The sequence below is a fragment of the Salvelinus namaycush genome, chromosome 8 (genome assembly GCF_016432855.1).
Source record: "Salvelinus namaycush isolate Seneca chromosome 8, SaNama_1.0, whole genome shotgun sequence".
NCBI classification, from domain to species: Eukaryota; Metazoa; Chordata; class Actinopteri; order Salmoniformes; family Salmonidae; genus Salvelinus; species Salvelinus namaycush.
Genome location: NC_052314.1, coordinates 1,664,383 through 1,686,454, shown reverse-complemented (window position 1 = coordinate 1,686,454; position 22,072 = coordinate 1,664,383). Strand labels below are relative to the sequence as shown.

General features: G+C 48.8%; 1 protein-coding gene across 1 annotated transcript in view; it reads left to right on the top strand.

The window, feature by feature from the left end:
* cntln (centlein, centrosomal protein) overlaps window positions 1-22,072 on the top strand; it is a 143,468-nt gene that overhangs the window by 30,553 nt on the left and 90,843 nt on the right. The window contains exons 10-11 of the mRNA XM_038999095.1: window positions 2,478-2,636; window positions 18,147-18,254. Of these exons, the coding sequence (XP_038855023.1) occupies window positions 2,478-2,636; window positions 18,147-18,254 (267 nt within the window). The remainder of the gene's footprint in view (window positions 1-2,477; window positions 2,637-18,146; window positions 18,255-22,072) is intronic.

Below are 22,072 nucleotides of genomic sequence, written 5' to 3'. Positions count from 1 at the left end.
TGCGAAATAGAAAGCCGATTCTTGATTTGATTTTGGATTGGAGATGTTTAATATGAGTCTGGAAGGAGAGTTTACAGTCTAGCCAGACACCTAGGTATTTATAGATGTCCACATATTCTAGGTCGGAACCGTCCAGGGTGGTGATGCTAGTCAGGCGGGCGGGTGCAGGCAGCGAACAGTTGAAAAGCCGGTTAGCTGCTCAGATAGCAGATGTTTAAAGTTGGTGAGGGAAATAAAAGTTTCCAACTTCAGCGATTTTTGCAATTCGTTCCAGTCACAGGCAGCAGAGAACTGGAAGGAAAGGCGGCCAAATGAGGTGTTGGCTTTTGGGATGATCAGTGAGATATACCTGCTGGAACGCGTGCTACGGGTGGGTGTTGTTATCGTGACCAGTGAGCTGAGATAAGGCGGAGCTTTACCTAGCATGGACTTATAGATGACCTGGAGCCAGTGGGTCTGGCGACGAATATGTAGCGAGGGACAGCCGACTAGAGCATACAGGTCGCAGTGGTGGGTGGTATAAGGTGTTTTAGTAACAAAACGGATGGCACTATGATAAACTGCATCTAGTTTGCTGAGTAGAGTATTGGAAGCTATTTTGTAGATGACATCGCCAAAGTTGAGGATCGGTAGGATAGTCAGTTTTACTAGGGTAAGTTTGGCCGCGTGAGTGAAGGAGGCTTTGTTGCGAAATAGAAAGCCGATTCTTGATTTGATTTTGGATTGGAGATGTTTAATATGAGTCTGGAAGGAGAGTTTACAGTCTAGCCAGACACCTAGGTATTTATAGATGTCCACATATTCTAGGTCGGAACCGTCCAGGGTGGTGATGCTAGTCAGGCGGGCGGGTGCAGGCAGCGAACGGTTGAAAAGCATGCATTTGGTTTTACTAGCGTTTAAGAGCAGTTGGAGGCAACGGAAGGAGTGTTGTATGGCATTGAAGCTCGTTTGGAGGTTAGATAGCACAGTGTCCAAGGAAGGGCCAGAAGTATACAGAATGGTGTCGTCTGCGTAGAGGTGGATCAGGGAATCGCCCGCAGCAAGAGCAACATCATTGATATATACAGAGAAAAGAGTCGGCCCAAGAATTGAACCCTGTGGTACCCCCATAGAGACTGCCAGAGGACCGGACAACATGCCCTCCGATTTGACACACTGAACTCTGTCTGCAAAGTAGTTGGTGAACCAGGCAAGGCAGTCATCAGAAAAACCGAGGCTACTGAGTCTGCCGATAAGAATATGGTGATTGACAGAGTCGAAAGCCTTGGCCAGGTCGATGAAGACGGCTGCACAGTACTGTCTTTTATCGATGGCGGTTATGATATCGTTTAGTACCTTGAGCGTGGCTGAGGTGCACCCGTGACCGTCTCGGAAACCGGATTGCACAGCGGAGAAGGTACGGTGGGATTCGAGATGGTCAGTGATCTGTTTATTAACTTGGCTTTCGAAGACCTTAGATAGGCAGGGCAGGATGGATATAGGTCTGTAACAGTTTTGGTCCAGGGTGTCTCCCCCTTTGAAGAGGGGGATGACCGCGGCAGCTTTCCAATTCTTGGGGATCTCAGACGATATGAAAGAGAGGTTGAACTGGCTGGTAATATGGGTTGCGACAATGGCGGCGGATAGTTTCAGAAATAGAGGGTCTAGATTGTCAAGCCCAGCTGATTTGTATGGGTCCAGGTTTTGCAGCTCTTTCAGAACATCTGCTATCTGGATTTGGGTAAAGGAGAAGCTGGGGACACTTGGGCGAGTAGCTGCGGGGGGGGCGGAGCTGTTGGCCCGAGGTTGGAGTAGCCAGGTGGAAGGCATGGCCAGCCGTTGAGAAATGCTTGTTGAATTTTTCGATTATCATGGATTTATCGGTGGTGACCGTGTTACCTAGCCTCAGTGCAGTGGGCAGCTGGGAGGAGGTGCTTTTGTTCTCCATGGACTTTACAGTGTCCCAGAACTTTTTGGAGTTAGAGCTACAGGATGCAAATTTCTGCTTGAAAAAGCTAGCCTTTGCTTTCCTGACTGACTGCGTGTATTGGTTCCTGACTTCCCTGAACAGTTGCATATCGCGGGGACTATTCAATGCTATTGCAGTCCGCCACAGGATGTTTTTGTGCTGGTCGAGGGCAGTCAGGTCTGGAGTGAACCAAGAGCTATATCTGTTCTTAGTTCTGCATTTTTTGAACGGGGCATGCTTATCTAAGATGGTGAGGAAGTTACTTTTAAAGAATGACCAGGCATCCTCAACTGACGGGATGAGGTCAATATCCTTCCAGGATACCCGGGCCAGGTTGATTAGAAAGGCCTCCTCGCAGAAGTGTTTTAGGGAGCGTTTGACAGTGATGAGGGGTGGTCGTTTGACCGCGGACCCGTAGCGGATACAGTAATACAGTAATGCTATTGTAAATTACTGTTTTTCTTGTCACCTTATCTGAATATCTGGGTCTAGTGCGGTGGATCATGTGGATGTGCTTGGCCTTTTACAGGAGCAGACTCTGTATGACTCTCCAGATCAGGAACCCAGTGGAGAGGAGGCCCCAGCCCCAGCCTCAACCTGTAGACCTGTCCCACAGGAGCCCTCGGGGTCCCCAGACACATCGCTGGCCCTCAGCCCCTCCAGAGGCCAACACACTGGGAGACGGCAGGTGGGTCAGCTACTATACACACACACACACACACACACACACACACACACACACACACACACACACACACACACACACACACACACACACACACACACACACACACACACACACACACACACACACACTACCCCACCCCAGTCACCTCAGAGACTCACCCCAGTCCGGTAGGAGACGGCTACTGGGGAGACAAGGGCAAGCTACAGCGATTCATGGGAATCATGTGATTAATTTGATCCATTCTCTGGCAGCCGTAGTCCTGCCCCCCCACCTCCCTCCACCCCACCTCTCCTGCCGTGGCTGGCTGGGCCCGGGCCGGCGTGTGCTGCGGGTTTCATGCATGCCTGGGGCTCAGGCACTGGCTGATTTACCACATTAGGCTTCCGATCGTTTCATGTTCCAACCACTCACTATTTTGACTAATATGTTTTTAGATAACACTCCAAATCTGCCATACAGACACACATTGTTAAGGACTTTGTAGCCAGCAAAAAATAATTGTCACTTTTGCTTACACTTAGGCTTTTTAACATGAATACAGGCCAAAACATCATTGACATCTCTTTAGAGAGAGGGTCATACAGCACCATAACGGTCCCAGCAGTACCAGTCTGTCTCTATCCCGAGGCTCCTGTCTGCCAGAGGAGTCTCCCGTTATGCACCTGGGTGTGTGATGTTAACACCCAGCTACAGAGATGACACAGAAATTCCATTAGACAGGCCCTCTCTTCTCCGCTCCACCTGGACAGGGGCCTGGCCCTAGAACCTTATCTGATCTGACGCTGGAGGAAATACTGACACTGACACACACACACAGCACACGCACGCACACACCACACACACACACACACTCACGCGCTGGCCAGCGTTCACACACAACCTTCAGCCGCTCTGCCCACATCACACTGTTTTTTGTTGTTGTCACTTTCACTCCAGCCTCCAGTCCATATCAGTCAAACCATTATAGGGGCTGTACTTTAGCATGTCTTGTGTGTTAGTTTATGTACAACACTCTCCTGGTTCTTCCCTGCTCCTCTTAATGTCTCTTAATGTCTCTTAATGTCTCTTAATGTCCCTTTTAAAACCTTTTAGTACCTGTTGCTTTTTTTTGCATCCTGAAAAGCACCGAGTGGGTCTTTGAATGGCCCATATAGCTGTGGGTGTGTGTGGGGGCGCGTGTTTGTGTGTGGCTTACAATATATCCCATTCACATCACCCGGGTCCTGAACAAGTCGTGCTTTGAGAGCCCTGGCTGGCGCTGCTACACACATGACACGGTGCTGCCATCATAAAGAACTCCATTGATGACAGTGTGACCCCACCAGTCTCTCTCTCCACTCACAGGGAGTTGGAGAGAGTGGAGGGAGGGGTGAGGAGGGGGGTCTATGGAGTGCCTCTCCAACGTGGAGCTGGGGTCATCAACCGTTCAGGAAATAACATACTTTTTTTTCTCGCACTCTCCGTCTGGTAACGCATCTCTTTCTCTTTCTCTCTACTTTCTCTCTCTTTCTCTACTCTCTCTCTCTCTCTCTCTCTGTTTGTGAAGCCATTACGGGGTGCATGGCACAGGGCAGGTCGTGGCCCCTAGCCAGCTGTCGAGGCGAGATGAGGGCGCATCTTCATCTTCCTTACGCCTTCGCCTTTTTTGTTTAGTCCTCAGGCTGTTTGTGTGTGTGTGTGTGTGTGTGTGTGTGTGTGTGTGTGTGTGTGTGTGTGTGTGTGTGTGTGTGTGTGTGTGTGTGTGTGTGTGTGTGTGTGTGTGTGTGTGTGTGTGTGTGTGTGTGTGTGTGTGTGTGTGTCGATGGCTCGGGCACGAGTTGTGGCCTGGCCCAGCATTAAAGAGACAACGACATGATCCTCCATAAGAAGTCGTTTAGTAGTACACACACGTCTGTCCTCTGGACCTGTTGCAGGACAGACGGCAGACGGACTGGATGAGAGGAGCATCTGCTCCCACAATCTTTCATCGATCACTGTGTGTCCCTCTGTCCAGTCCTTCACTGTCTATTCACTCTGTGTGTCCCTCTGTCCAGTCCTTCACTGTCTATTCACTCTGTGTGTCCCTCTGTCCAGTCCTTCACTGTCTATTCACTCTGTGTGTCCCTCTGTCCAGTCCTTCACTGTCTATTCACTCTGTGTGTCCCTCTGTCCAGTCCTTCACTGTCTATTCACTCTGTGTGTCCCTCTGTCCAGTCCTTCACTGTCTATTCACTCTGTGTGTCCCTCTGTCCAGTCCTTCACTGTCTATTCACTCTGTGTGTCCCTCTGTCCAGTCCTTCACTGTCTATTCACACTGTGTGTCCCTCTGTCCAGTCCTTCACTGTCTATTCACTCTGTGTGTCCCTCTGTCCAGTCCTTCACTGTCTATTCACTCTGTGTGTCCCTCTGTCCAGTCCTTCACTGTCTATTCACTCTGTGTGTCCCTCTGTCCAGTCCTTCACTGTCTATTCACTCTGTGTGTCCCTCTGTCCAGTCCTTCACTGTCTATTCACTCTGTGTGTCCCTCTGTCCAGTCCTTCACTGTCTATTCACTCTGTGTGTCCCTCTGTCCAGTCCTTCACTGTCTATTCACTCTGTGTGTCCCTCTGTCCAGTCCTTCACTGTCTATTCACTCTGTGTTTTGTGACTTTTACACGTGATGCAAATGGATGTTCTCCAGCTGACCCCACAAACATGAATATTATGATACTTACATTTCAGTCCAGGTGGAATTTCTGTCTCCAGCTTTATTTGGGTTTTGATGAAGGGTATATGGTTTGATAACACCTGAAAGATAATTCAAACCTTATGATTAGTGCTTGATCAGATATGATCATTCCACACATAGTATCTCTTCTCTACAGTGTTAGTGAGGGCAGTGCCACATTCTTCTCATCTCTTATATCCTGTCAGCCTGGTCTAATACGTTTCTGCCTTTATACCCACACACTCTATACCCCCCTACACACACTCTATACCCCCCTACACACACTCTATACCCCCCTACACACACTCTATACCCCCCTACACACACTCTATACCCCCCTACACACACTCTATACCCCCCTACACACTCTATACCCCCCTACACACACTCTATACCCCCTACACACACTATATACCCCCCTACACATACACTATACCCCACTACACACACACACACTCTATACCCCCCTACACACACTCTATACCCCCCTACACATACTCTATACCCCACTACACACACACACACACTCTATACCCCCCCTACACACACTCTATACCCCCCTACACACACACTATACCCCCCTACACACTCTATACCCCACTACACACACTCTATACCCCCCTACACACACTCTATACCCCCCTACACACACTCTATACCCCCCTACACATACACTATACCCCACTACACACACACACACTTTATACCCCCCTACACACACTCTATACCCCCCTACACCTACACTATACCCCACTACACACACACAGACTCTATACCCCCCTACACACACTCTATACCCCCCTACACACTCTATACCCCCCTACATACTCTATACCCCCCTACACACACTCTATACCCCCCTACACACACACTATACCCCCCTACACACTATATACCCCCCTACATACTCTATACCCCCCTACACACACACTCTATACCCCCCCCTACACACTCTATACCCCCCTACACACACTCTATACCCCCCTACACACACAATATACCCCCCTACACACTATATACCCCCCTACATACTCTATACCCCCCTACACACACACTCTATACCCCCCCTACACACACTCTATACCCCCCTACACACACACTCTATACCCCCCCTACACACACTCTATACCCCCCTACACACACACACTCTACCCCCCTACACACTATATACCCCCCTACATACTCTATACCCCCCTACACACACACTCTATACCCCCCCTACACACACTCTATACCCCCCCTACACACACACTCTATACCCCCCTACACACACACTATACCCCCCACACACTATATACCCCCCTACATACTCTATACCCCCCTACACACACACTCTATCCCCCCCCTACACACACTCTATACCCCCCCTACACACACTCTATACCCCCCTACACACACTCTATACCCCCCTACACACACACTATACCCCCCTACACACACACACACTATACCCCCCTACACACACTATACCCCCCTACACCTACACTATACCCCACTACACACACACACACACTCTCTATACCCCCCTACACACACTCTATACCCCCCTACACACTCTATACCCCCCTACATACTCTATACCCCCCTACACACACTCTATACCCCCCTACACACACACTATACCCCCCTACACACTATATACCCCCCTACATACTCTATACCCCCCTACACACACACTCTATCCCCCCCTACACACTCTATACCCCCCTACACACACTCTATACCCCCCTACACACACACTATACCCCCCTACACACTATATACCCCCCTACATACTCTATACCCCCCTACACACACACTCTATACCCCCCCTACACACACTCTATACCCCCCTACACACACACTCTATACCCCCCCTACACACACTCTATACCCCCCTACACACACACTCTATACCCCCCTACACACTATATACCCCCCTACATACTCTATACCCCCCTACACACACACTCTATACCCCCCCTACACACACTCTATACCCCCCCTACACACACACTCTATACCCCCCTACACACACACTATACCCCCCTACACACACTATACCCCCCTACACACTCTATACCCCCCTACACACACACTCTATACCCCCCCTACGCACACTCTATACCCCCCCTACACACACTCTATACCCCCCTACACACACACTCTATACCCCCCTACACACACTCTATACCCCCCTACACCTACACTATACCCCACTACACACACACACACTCTATACCCCCCTACACACACTCTATACCCCCCTACACACTCTATACCCCCCTACATACTCTATACCCCTCTACACACACACTATACCCCCCTACACACTCTATACCCCCCTACACACACTCTATACCCCCCTACACCTACACTATACCCCACTACACACACACACACTCTATACCCCCCTACACACACTCTATACCCCCCTACACACTCTATACCCCCCTACATACTCTATACCCCCCTACACACACACTATACCCCCCTACACACTCTATACCCCCCTACACACACTCTATACCCCCCTACGCACACTCTATAACCCCCTACACACACTCTATAACCCCTTACACACTCTATACCCCCCTACACACACTCTATACCCCCCTACACACACTATACCCCCCTACACACACTCTATACCCCCCTACACACTCTATACCCCCCTACACACACACTATACCCCCCTACACACTATATACCCCCCTACACACTCTATACCCCCCTACACACTCTATACCCCCCTACACACTCTATACCCCCCTACACACACACTATACCCCCCTACACACACACTATACCCCCCTACACACACTCTATACCCCCCTACACACTCTATACCCCCCTACACACACTCTATACCCCCCTACACACACTCTATACCCCCCTACACACTCTATACCCCCCTACACACACACTATACCCCCCTACACACTCTATACCCCCCTACACACACACTATACCCCCCTACACACTATATACCCCCCTACACACTCTATACCCCCCTACACACACACTATACCCCCCTACACACACACTATACCCCCCTACACCCACTCTATACCCCCCTACACATACATTATACGCCCCTACATACACTATACCCCCTTACACCCACTCTATACCCCCCTACACACACACTATACCCCCCTACACACTATATACCCCCCTACACACTCTATACCCCCCTACACACACACTATACCCCCCTACACCCACTCTATACCCCCCTACACATACAGTATACCCCCCTACACACTATATACCCCCCTACACACTCTATACCCCCCTACACATACACTATACCCCCCTACACACTATATACCCCCCTACACACTCTATACCCCCCCCCCCCCCCACACACACTATACCCCCCTACACCCACTCTATACTCCCCTACACATACACTATACCCCCCTACACCCACTCTATACCCCCCTACACATACACTATACCCCCCTACACACACACTATACCCCCCTACACCCACTCTATACCCCCCTACACACACACTATACCCCCCTACACACTCTATACCCCCCTACACATACACTATACCCCCCTACACACACACTATACCCCCCTACACCCACTCTATACCCCCCTACACACACACTATACCCCCCTACACACTCTATACCCCCCTACACACACTCTATACCCCCCCACACACACTATACCCCCCTACACACACTATACCCCCCTACACACACACTATACCCCCCTACACCCACTCTATACCCCCCTACACATACAGTATACCCCCCTACACACTATATACCCCCCTACACACTCTATACCCCCCTACACATACACTATACCCCCCTACACACTATATACCCCCCTACACACTCTATACCCCCCCACACACACACTATACCCCCCTACACCCACTCTATACCCCCCTACACATACACTATACCCCCCTACACCCACTCTATACCCCCCTACACATACACTATACCCCCCTACACACACACTATACTCCCCTACACCCACTCTATACCCCCCTACACACACACTATATACCCCCCTACACATACACTATACCCCACTACACACACACACACACTCTATACCCCCCTACACACACTCTATACCCCCCTACACATACACTATACCCCACTACACACACACACACTCTATACCCCCCTACACACACTCTATACCCCCCTACACACACACTATACCCCTCTACACACTATATACCCCCCTACATACTCTATACCCCCCTACACACACTCTATACCCCCCTACACATACTCTATACCCCCCTACACACTATATACCCCCCCCACACACACTATACCCACTACACACACACTATACCCACTACACACACACTATACCCACTACACACACACTATACCCACTACACACACACACACACACTATACCCACTACACACACACACACTATACCCACTCACACACACTATACCCCCCTACACACAATCTATACCCCCCTAAACACACTCTATACCCCCCTACACACACACTCTACCCCCCTACACACACTCTATACCCCCCTACACACACACACACTATACCCCCCCACACACACTATACCCCCCCTACACACACACTATACCCCCCTACACACACTATACCCCCCTACACACAATCTATACCCCCCTAAACACACTCTACCCCCCTAAACACACTCTACCCCCCTACACACACTCTATACCCCCCTACACACACACACTATACCCCCCTACACACACACTATACCCCCCCACACACACTATACCCCCCTACACACACTCTATACCCCCCTACACACACTCTACCCCCCTACACACACTCTATACCCCCCTACACACACACACTATACCCCCCCTACACACACACTATACCCCCCTACACACACTCTATACTCCCCTACACACACTCTATACCCCCCTACACACACACTCTATACCCCCCTACACACACACTCTATACCCCCCTACACACACACACTATACCCACTACACACACACACTATACCCACTACACACACACACTATACCCACTACACACACACACACTATACCCCCCCTACACACACTCTATACCCCCCTACACACACACTCTATACCCCCCTACACACACTCTATACCCCCCTACACACACACTCTATACCCCCCTACACACACACTCTATACCCCCCTACACACACTCTATACCCCCCTACACACACACTCTATACCCCCCTACACACACTTATACCCCCCCTACACACACACACTATACCCCCCTACACACACACTCTATACCCCCTTACACACACTCTATACCCCCCTACACACACACACTATACCCCCCTACACACACTCTATACCCCCCTACACACACACTCTATACCCCCCTACACACACACTCTATACCCCCCTACACACACTCTATACCCCCCCACACACACACTCTATACCCCCCTACACACACTCTATACCCCCCTACACACACACTCTATACCCCCCTACACACACTCTATACCCCCCTACACACACTATACCCCCCTACACACACACTCTATACCCCCCTACACACACTCTATACCCCCCCCCCCCCCACACACACACACACTATACCCCCCTACACACACTATACCCCCCCACACACACTCTACCCCCCTACACACACTCTATACCCCCCTACACACACACTCTATACCCCCCTACACACACTCTATACCCCCCTACACACACACACTATACCCCCCTACACACACTCTATACCCCCCTACACACACACACTCTATACCCCCCTACACACACTCTATACCCCCCTACACACACACTCTATACCCCCCTACACACACACTCTATACCCCCCTACACACACTCTATACCCCCCTACACACACTCTATACCCCCCTACACACACACACACACACACACACACACACACACACACACACACACACACACACACACACACACACACACACACACACTATACCCCCCTACACACACACTATACCCCCCAACACACACACTCTACCCCCCTACACACACTCTATACCCCCCTACACACATTCAACCCCCCCCCCTTCCTACACACACACTCTATACCCCCCTACACACACTTATACCCCCCCTACACACACACACTATACCCCCCCAACACACACTCTACCCCCCCTCCTACACACACACTATACCCCCCCAACACACACTCTATACCCCCCTACACACACTCTATACCCCCCTACACACACACTCTATACTTCCCCCCACACACACACAGAGCGATGCCAGCCAAGCCAAAACGTCAGTAATATGCAGATCCATCTACTAATGACTAACCATAGAGGTAATTAAGACAGAGCTGGATAGAGATGGCAGAAGGGCTGACACCTGCCTTGTGTGTCCACAGTCAGGACTGCTGGTGGAGAGCACTGTGGCACCAGGGTCACTCCGGTCAACAGTAGCCTGCGGCACAGTCTAAACACAGCGTCTATACACAGTCTAAACACAGAGTCTAAACACAGAGTCTAAACACAGAGTCTAAACACAGAGTCTAAACACAGCGTCTATACACAGTCTAAACACAGAGTCTATACACAGTCTAAACACAGAGTCTAAACACAGAGTCTAAACACAGTCTAAACACAGAGTCTAAACACAGAGTCTAAACACAGGCTCTAGGGATGGGGGTGTGAGCACGCAGGCTCTAGGGATGGGGGTGTGAGCACGCAGGCTCTAGGGATGGGGGTGTGAGCACGCAGGCTCTAGGGATGGGGGTGTGAGCACGCAGGCTCTAGGGATGGGGGTGTGAGCACGTAGGCTCTAGGGATGGGGGTGTGAGTACGCAGGCTCTAGGGATGTGGGTGTGAGCACGCAGGCTCTAGGGATGGGGGTGTGAGCACGTAGGCTCTAGGGATGGGGGTGTGAGCACGTAGGCTCTAGGGATGGGGGTGTGAGCACGTAGGCTCTATGGTTGGGGGTGTGAGCACGCAGGCTCTAGGGATGGGGGTGTGAGCACGCAGGCTCTAGGGATGGGGGTGTGAGCACGCAGGCTCTAGGGATGGGGGTGTGAGCACGCAGGCTCTAGGGATGGGGGTGTGAGCACGCAGGCTCTAGGGATGTGGGTGTGAGCACGCAGGCTCTAGGGATGGGGGTGTGTGTGAGCACGAGGGTTGCAAAGGGTTGGAAGCTTTCCGGGAAATTTTCCATGGGAAGTTAAGTCCGGGAATTTTGCTTAAATTCATCAAAAAAGTTAGCTTATAACAGTGAACCTTTTTTGTGGGATACACAAGGCAATTCTAGGTCCTGTGGCATATTATGGTTAAACTATCCCCAATTCAATGGAATTGCAACCCTCTGCATGCACAGTGCATTCTTCCATCACATGTGCAGCTGATTCTCAAGATCTTGCACACTAATGAGATGCTATTGAGCCCACACTACTACACTGTCTGAGCCAAGGACTACATGCTTTCTGGTGAGTTTTGATTACAATATTGGGTGGGGTGAATATATTTATATGACATACATTACTTTTTTGTAAATTAGTAAATAGTTGTTCACAGCAAAGTGTGTCTAAATCAGTTCTAACTTGTTAACAATTTCTGCTAGTTAGTTTTTGCTACCATGTGGGTTTTAGCTTGCTTGAGCCTGCTAACTGAGGAGTGTTAATTCACCTGTTTCCATACATGTTTCATTTTAAAACATTTATCTTACAAAGGAGTTGTTTAATCTAACTGCTTAACTATTTATCTGTACAGGGAATTGTATTTGTATTTTTTTACAATTTTTTTCTAATCTTTACAGGAAAATGCCACGGGGACTATCTTATGTGTGGAGACATTTCACTTCAGCTATTGTAGAAGGAAAAGCTGTGTACATTTGCAAATACTGTGCCAAATTATATGTGAAGAATGCAACAAAGATGCAGAATCCTCTGGCCAAGTGCATAAAGTTCCCTCAGTGCTCACAACAAGCAACCTCTGACAAAAGTCCCTCTACTTCTATTCGAGGTGAAAATTATGAATCAGACACCTTACTCGATAGCAACAGCTCATGGTCCTCCTGGAATCAGAAGTGTTTTTGATTCAATGGAGGAACGTAGTCAGAGAAATGCTGATGAATGTCTTGCTCGAGCTGTGTATGTAACTGGTTCACCTCTGATGCTCACAGGCCATGTGTATTGGAAGAGATTTCTGAATGTTCTTCGCCCAGCATACACCCCTCCAACCAGACATGCTTCATCTACTCATTTACAGGTGTCTGTAAGTTGTTGTTAGTATAAGTTTGTTTTTGGAGTGTACATTTAAAAAAATTAAAAAAATATTTGAAGATCGTTGACACCCAGGAGGAAAGTATTTGTCACAGCAGTACACACTGAGTGTACAAAACATTAAGAACACCTGCTCTTTCCATGACATAGACTGACCAGGTGAATCCAGGTGAAAGCTATGATCCCTTAGTTGTCCCTCACTTGTTAAATCCACTTCAATCAGTGTAAATTAAGGGGAGGAGACCGGTTAAAGAAGGATTTTTAAGCCTTGAGACAAATGAGACATGGATTCTGTATGCGTGCCATTCAGAGGGTGAATGGGCAAGACAAAATATTTAAGTACCTTTGAACGGGGTATGGTAGTAGGACATCCAGCCAACTTGACACAACTGTGGGAAGCACTGGAGTCAACATGGGCCAGAATCCCTGTGGAACGCTTTGCAACACCTTGTAGAGTCCATGCCCTGACAAATTGAGACTGTTTTGAGAGCAAAGGGGGTGCAACTCAATATTAGGAAGGTGTTTCTAATGTTTGGTAAACTCAGTGAGGTTCAAATGAGAACCGTTGTAAAGCTTTAATAGATCTAGTTGGCACAAGGCCTCTGGTTGCCCTTCAATGTCACTTTGTCCTTTTTGGGTCAGCCGACTTGCCATCCCTCCGTCCTCCCTATAAACTCTTGCTACCGCCTAATCTCCAGACTAAAGAAGCATCGGCGCATTTAGTCACATTGCATATTTTAGCCGCCATCTGTTCCGCTCAACATTCCCACCACAGGGGCTCCTATCCTCATCTTTCTGTTTCCATATTCCAACAGCATATTGTTCCCATAGCTTCTTTATTTATTTTTAAAGAAAAGACACACACACACACACACACACACACACACACACACACACACACACACACACACACACACACACACACAGCAGGACCGGAGAGTGCTTCTTGTTCTCAAGGAGGAGCGAGAGAGCAGCTTTCTTTTTTCTCCCCCCAGCAGTTTCTACCAGCCAGTTGTCCTATCAAGTGTAACCTCGGGGTCCTCATAGAGCAATTAAAGGGGCCCCACTGCCCACCTTTTGGTAATGAAGCCCGGCGCAGCCTGGAATCTATAGCCCTTTAGTGTCCCCTAATGGGACGTCATTACAGTCAAAGAAACAGTGTACATGTAAATGAACATACTCATTAGCCAGTGGCGGGAGAAACCTTTGGAGCTCCGTATGGTGCAGTGTGTGGAGGGATGCTTCCTTATTCCTCTGGTACCCTGATGGGTTTTTGTCTTCTGTGTGTGAGGGGAGAGATGGTATGTGTGTGTGAGGGGAGAGATGGTATGTGTGTGTGAGGGGAGAGATGGTATGTGTGTGTGAGGGGGGAGATGGTATGTGTGTGTGAGGGGAGAGATGGTATGTGTGTGTGAGGGGGGAGATGGTATGTGTGTGTGAGGGGAGAGATGGTATGTGTGTGTGAGGGGAGAGATGGTATGTGTGTATGAGGGGAGAGATGGTATGTGTGTGTGAGGGGAGAGATGGTATGTGTGTGTGAGGGGGAGATGGTATGTGTGTGTGAGGGGAGAGATGGTATGTGTGTGTGAGGGGAGAGATGGTACGTGTGTGTGAGGGGAGAGATGGTATGTGTGTGTGAGGGGAGAGATGGTACGTGTGTATGAGGGGAGAGATGGTATGTGTGTGTGAGGGGAGAGATGGTACGTGTGTGTGAGGGGAGAGATGGTACGTCTGTATGAGGGGAGAGATGGTGTGTGTGTGTGAGGGGGGAGATGGTATGTGTGTGTGAGGGGAGAGATGGTATGTGTTTATGAGGGGAGAGATGGTATGTGTGTATGAGGGGAGAGATGGTATGTGTGTATGAGGGGAGAGATGGTATGTGTGTGTGAGGGGAGAGATGGTATGTGTGTGTGAGGGGAGAGATGGTATGTGTGTGAGGGGAGAGATGGTATGTGTGTATGAGCGGAGAGATGGTATGTGTGTATGAGGGGAGAGATGGTATGTGTTTATGAGCGGAGAGATGGTACGTGTGTATGAGGGGAGAGATGGTATGTGTGTATGAGGGGAGAGATGGTATGTGTGTGTGAGGGGAGAGATGGTATGTGTGTATGAGGGGAGAGATGGTATGTGTGTGTGAGGGGAGAGATGGTATGTGTGTGTGAGGGGAGAGATGGTACGTGTGTATGAGGGGAGAGATGGTATGTGTGTATGAGGGGAGAGATGGTACGTGTGTATGAGGGGAGAGATGGTATGTGTGTGTGAGGGGAGAGATGGTACGTGTGTGTGAGGGGAGAGATGGTACGTGTGTATGAGGGGAGAGATGGTACGTGTGTGTGAGGGGAGAGATGGTACGTGTGTATGAGGGGAGAGATGGTACGTGTGTATGAGGGGAGAGATGGTACGTGTGTGTGAGGGGAGAGATGGTACGTGTGTATGAGGGGAGAGATGGTACGTGTGTGTGAGCGGAGAGATGGTACGTGTGTATGAGCGGAGAGATGGTACGTGTGTATGAGGGGAGAGATGGTACGTGTGTGTGTGAGGGGAGAGATGGTGTGTGTTTATGAGGGGAGAGATGGTGTGTGTGTGTGTGAGGGGAGAGATGGTATGTGTGTATGAGCGGAGAGATGGTGTGTGTGTGTGAGGGGAGAGATGGTATGTGTGTATGAGCGGAGAGATGGTGTGTGTGTATGAGGGGAGAGATGGTATGCGTGTGTGAGGGGGGAGATGGTATGTGTGTATGAGGGGAGAGATGGTATGTGTGTGTGAGGGGAGAGATGGTATGTGTGTGTGAGGGGAGAGATGGTACGTGTGTATGAGCGGAGAGATGGTACGTGTGTGTGTGAGGGGAGAGATGGTATGTGTGTATGAGCGGAGAGATGGTGTGTGTGTATGAGGGGAGAGATGGTATGCGTGTGTGAGGGGGGAGATGGTATGTGTGTATGAGGGGAGAGATGGTATGTGTGTGTGAGGGGAGAGATGGTATGTGTGTGTGAGGGGAGAGATGGTATGTGTGTGTGAGGGGAGAGATGGTACGTGTGTATGAGCGGAGAGATGGTACGTGTGTGTGTGAGGGGAGAGATGGTATGTGTGTGTGAGGGGAGAGATGGTACGTGTATGTGAGGGGAGAGATGGTATGTGTGTGAGGGGAGAGATGGTATGTGTGTGTGAGGGGAGAGATGGTATGTGTTTATGAGGGGAGAGATGGTATGTGTTTATGAGGGGAGAGATGGTATGTGTGTATGAGGGGAGAGATGGTATGTGTGTGTGAGGGGAGAGATGGTATGTGTGTGTGAGGGGAGAGATGGTATGTGTGTGTGAGGGGAGAGATGGTACGTGTGTATGAGGGGAGAGATGGTACGTGTGTGTGAGGGGGGAGATGGTATGTGTGTGAGGGGAGAGATGGTATGTGTGTGTGAGGGGAGAGATGGTATGTGTGTGTGAGGGGAGAGATGGTATGTGTTTATGAGCGGAGAGATGGTATGTGTGTGAGGGGAGAGATGGTATGTGTGTATGAGGGGAGAGATGGTATGTGTGTGTGAGGGGGGAGATGGTATGTGTGTGAGGGGAGATATGGTATGTGTGTGTGAGGGGAGAGATGGTATGTGTGTGTGAGGGGAGAGATGGTATGTGTGTGTGAGGATAGGAGATGGTACGTGTGTATGAGGGGAGAGATGGTATGTGTGTGTGAGGGGAGAGATGGTGTGTGTGTATGAGGGGAGTGATGGTATGTGTGTGTGAGGGGAGAGATGGTGAGTGTTTGTGAGGGGAGAGATTGTGTGTGTGTGTGTGAGGGGAGAGATGGTATGTGTGTATGAGGGGAGAGATGGTGTGTGTGTGAGGGGAGAGATGGTATGTGTGTGAGGGGAGAGATGGTACGTGTGTGTGAGGGGAGAGATGGTATGTGTGTGTGAGGGGAGAGATGGTGTGTGTGTATGAGGGGAGCGATGGTGTGTGTGTGTGAGGAGGGAGATGGTATGTGTGTGTGAGGGGAGAGATGGTATGTGTGTATGAGGGGAGAGATGGTACGTGTGTGTGTGAGGGGAGAGATGGTATGTGTGTGAGGGGAGAGATGGTATGTGTGTGTGAGGGGGGAGATGGTATGTGTGTATGAGGGGAGAGATGGTATGTGTGTGTGAGGGGAGAGATGGTATGTGTGTATGAGGGGAGAGATGGTATGTGTGTGTGAGGGGGGAGATGGTGTGTGTGTATGAGGGGAGAGATGGTACGTGTGTATGAGGGGAGAGATGGTACGTGTGTATGAGGGGAGAGATGGTGTGTGTGTATGAGGGGAGCGATGGTGTGTGTGTGTGAGGAGGGAGATGTGTGTGTGTATGAGGGGAGCGATGGTGTGTGTGTGTGAGGAGGGAGATGTGTGTGTGTGTGTTTGGCGGGTATGTTCTTACTTACTTGTGTGTGTGTATCTGTATGTCTTCACGTAAGGGAAAAGTGAAATGAACATATATAATGTGTTATTGGTATTCACACAGCCGTTGTGCAGCTGTTAATTGAGCACTAGTTGTCTCTGTAATGTGATGCTAAAGCCTGCTGAAGCACGTAGCCGAACTCCCCTGCCTCTCTCTCGCTCTCTGATTGAATGACTACATCCCCCAGAGTGCACCGGTGCAGCGGTCCAGGTCCTTGTCCCCGGCGAGCAGCGTGGAGTTAGGAAGAGGAGTGGAAAAGAGGATTCATGACCTGGAGGAGCTGCTCAGACTGAAGGTACAAACCTCACTGACCTCTACACTACACACTCTCTCTCTGTCTCTCTCTGTCTCTCTCTGTCTTTCTTTGTCTCTCTCTGTCTCTCTCTCTGTCTCTCGCTTTGTCTCTCTTATTGTCTCTCTCTTTGTCTCTCTTTGTCTCTCTCTCTCAGTCTCTAGGTCTGTCTCTATCTTGCTCTCTCTCTCTCTCTCTCTCTCTCTCTCTCTCTCTTGTCTCTTGCTCTTTGTCTCTTGCTCTCTGTCTCTGTCTCTTGCTCTCTCTCTCTCTCTGTCTCTTGCTCTCTCTCTCTCTCTGTCTCTTGCTCTCTCTCTCTCTCTCTCAATTCAATTCAATTCAATTCAATTGACTTTATTGACATGGCAAGTTCATTATTACTTACATTGTCAAAGTATACATATCGAAAAATCAAAATCAAATATATATGTATATATATATATTTATATATAAATAAATGGTGGGACCAACAGCAATAATAGTAGTAGTGTACATGGGATTACCATTAACAACAACTACAACAACAATATTAATCAGAACAACAGAACATTAAAGCAACGGTAGTAGACCAGTGTCAACATGACTGAGAAGACACATGACATGGTATGAAAGACAAAACGAAACAAGATGGGAAATATTATCGACATGACATTGCACTTTTCACTGGCTGTCCCTCAGGTTGTGGCAGGAGGACACATATTTGGCTGCCAAAACTGCACATTTTGGCTTTTCACCCAATAAATATTAGATTTTTTCTTCATCTTTTATAGTTTCAAATTCTTTGTATTGAATTATTTTGGGAAAGAAATATTCTCTTAGGTATGAGTATTTGTCACAGTGTAATAGGAAATGCAGCTCTGTCTCTCTCTGTCTCTGTCTCTGTCTCTGTCTGTCTTTCTCTGTCTGTCTCTCTGTCTGTTTCTCTGTCTGTCTCTCTGTCTGTCTGTCTCTCTGTCTGTTTCTCTCTGTCTCTGTCTCTGTCTCTGTCTCTCTCTCTCTCTCTCTCTGTCTCTGTCTCTGTCTCTCTCTCTCTCTCTCTCTCTGTCTGTCTCTCTGTCTCTGTCTCTGTCTGTCTCTCTCTGTCTGTCTCTCTGTCTGTCTCTCTCTGTCTGTCTCTCTGTCTCTGTCTCTGTCTCTCTCTCTCTCTCTGTCTGTCTCTCTGTCTGTTTCTCTCTCTTTGTGGCATTTTCTCTCTCTTTTGAATTCCCTTCTTCCTGTCTCTTTAGTCTTAATTCTGTTTTCTATCCTCTATTCTTTTCCCCCGTTCTCTCCCCATTTCCTCTCTCTCTACTCCCTCGTCTCTCCTCTCTCTCCCTCCTAATGCTTTCCAGCACATTGAGTAGTGTGGGTCCAGGTGAGAGGTACCTGTGTTCTGTTTCCTGTGTGTATTGATATGACCTCGTTGTCATCATCAGCCCCATTCAGAGAGAGACAGGCCGTCATGTGTGAATGTCACTGCTCTGCCGCCAGCCACGACACACTACTACTGAGAGCTAACACACCGATAGGACGAGGGAGTGCTGTCACGCATCTGCCTGCGCGGGTCCCTTGCCTCCCATCTCCCGTCTCCCCTCAGAGGCCCAGCCAGCCCCCTGGTTCCCCCCTCTCATCAGTGCCTTCTCCTGATGGCTCAATTATGACTGTCTGTAATCACCACTCAGAGAGGTAGTAATGCCTCTGAAAAAGAGATGAGGATGTCACTGGCTGGCTGGCTGCTGCAGCAGAGTGACTGACTCCCACATGTATGTTCTGACTGACTGCCTCCAGGTTTCAACCACACATCAGTGTCTGGGTATTGTGTGTCAGACTTGTCTCAACCTGTGACATTCTCAGTCTCTACTCTTAAAAATGATGACCGTCTTTGGTTTTGTAACAACAGAGTATCGCTTTATAGTATTTTAAGACCAGCCGGTGGGTACAGTATCTCTGCAATATGATTGCTGTGTGTTGGAGAGGCCAGCAGGGTGAATTGCTCCTGATAAGAGGTGAGTGGAGGGGATAGCAGAGACTCTCTCTGTCTCTCCCTGTGGTCCAGCGTCGGGGAAGGCTGATGGTCTCTAAGGGGCTCAATTGCACCGCTGTTACCGACTGCTTCCTCTCTGACCTTTCCTAACGGTGTGCCACACACTCACTGATACACACACACACACACACACACACACACACACACACTGATACACACGACCGCTGAGCGTCTGTGTGGGCAATGAAGCAGCAGGAGAGGAGAGGATGCGGCAGGACTTGGACTCTCCCCATAAACCAATCAGCTCCATCGCTCTTTTAACCTTCACACTCTCCTCTGTTCTGCGGTCTCTCTCTCTTTCCTCTCTCCTTTTTATTTCTCTCTTGTGCTATTATTATTTCTCCCCTCTTATTTCTCTCTTCGTCTCTGTTTTTGTTTGTTCTTTCTCTTCTTCCTTGTCTCTCTTTTCTTTCCTCTCGCTCTCTCTCTCTCTCAATTTTTCAATTTCAATTCAATTCAATTTGCTTTATTGGCATGACGTAACAATGTACATATTGCCAAAGCTTACTTTGGATATTTACAATATTAAAATAATAAGAATCAAAATGATCAACGGGACAACAGTAACAACAATAACCAAGGGTCAAAATAACCATACATTGAACAATAACAATAAGCATACAGTAGAGGACATGTGCAGGTTGGTTGGTCTGTCAGACATGGTCCCTCATCTTTTTATTATCAGTGGATATTTGCCTAATTCTGCCCTGCATGCATTGTTTGTGGTTTTCCTCTGGACATGTAGGAGAATCTTACAGAACTCTGCATGCAGGGTTTCAATGGGGTGTTTGTCCCATTTGATGAAATCTTCTTTTGGCATGAAGTGCAATTGGTTCAATGATACATTCAATTAGTTTTAGCCATTCAATTCAATTTGAATTTGTTTTTTAATGGCCTAGAATGCCTTGTGTGCTTTCTCTCTTAGTTCATTCACTGCATCATGAAGGTGTCCAGTTGAGCTTATTTTTAAACTTAAGTAATTGTAGTGTGTGCAGTATTCTATATATTTTGTACCTATTGAGAACTTTGGTCTAATTCCCTGAGATCTGGAACTTCTCTGGAAAATCCTCTCTGTCTCTCTGTCTCTGTCTCTCTCTCTTGCTCTCTCTCTCTCTCTCTCTCTCTCTCTCTCTGTCTCTGTCTCTGTCTCTCTCTCTCTCTGTCTCTCTCTCTTCCCCCCCGTCCACTAGAGATATATGGAGGTCATGTCTCTTTACTCAGCCAGGGATATTAGCAGTTATTTTGGTGTCAGGTCTAAAGTGTCCCTATTACATCACATACTAGACAGACACTCAGCCTGATGCTAATGGCTCATGATACGCATGGCTGTGTTATTTAATGGTTCCATTTACATGTCTGTAGTGCGGACTGAGAGGCGTTTAACAGAGTTGTGTGTTTTTGGTTTTACTGTCCTTGTGGGGACCAGAAGTCCTCACAAGGATAGTAAAACAAGGAACATTTGCACAAGTAGGGCCATTTCGCCGGTCCCCACAAGGAAAAAGGCTGTTTTAGGGTTTAGACTTAGGGTTTAGGCTTAGGGGTTAGGTTTAGGGATTCGGTTACAGTTAGGGTTAGGAATAGGGGTTTGGGTTTAGGTTTAGGTTTAGGGAAAATAGGATTTTAAATGGGAATCAATTGTTTGGTCCCCACAAAGATAGTAAAACAAACGTGTGTGCAGTCTAAGATTAGACATCCACTGACCCCATTATATTGGGCACACAATTTATACTGTGTACCCAGTGTGATTTTATCAGTTAAATGCTGAACTGGACTGAACAGTAGGGGATCCTAACAAACC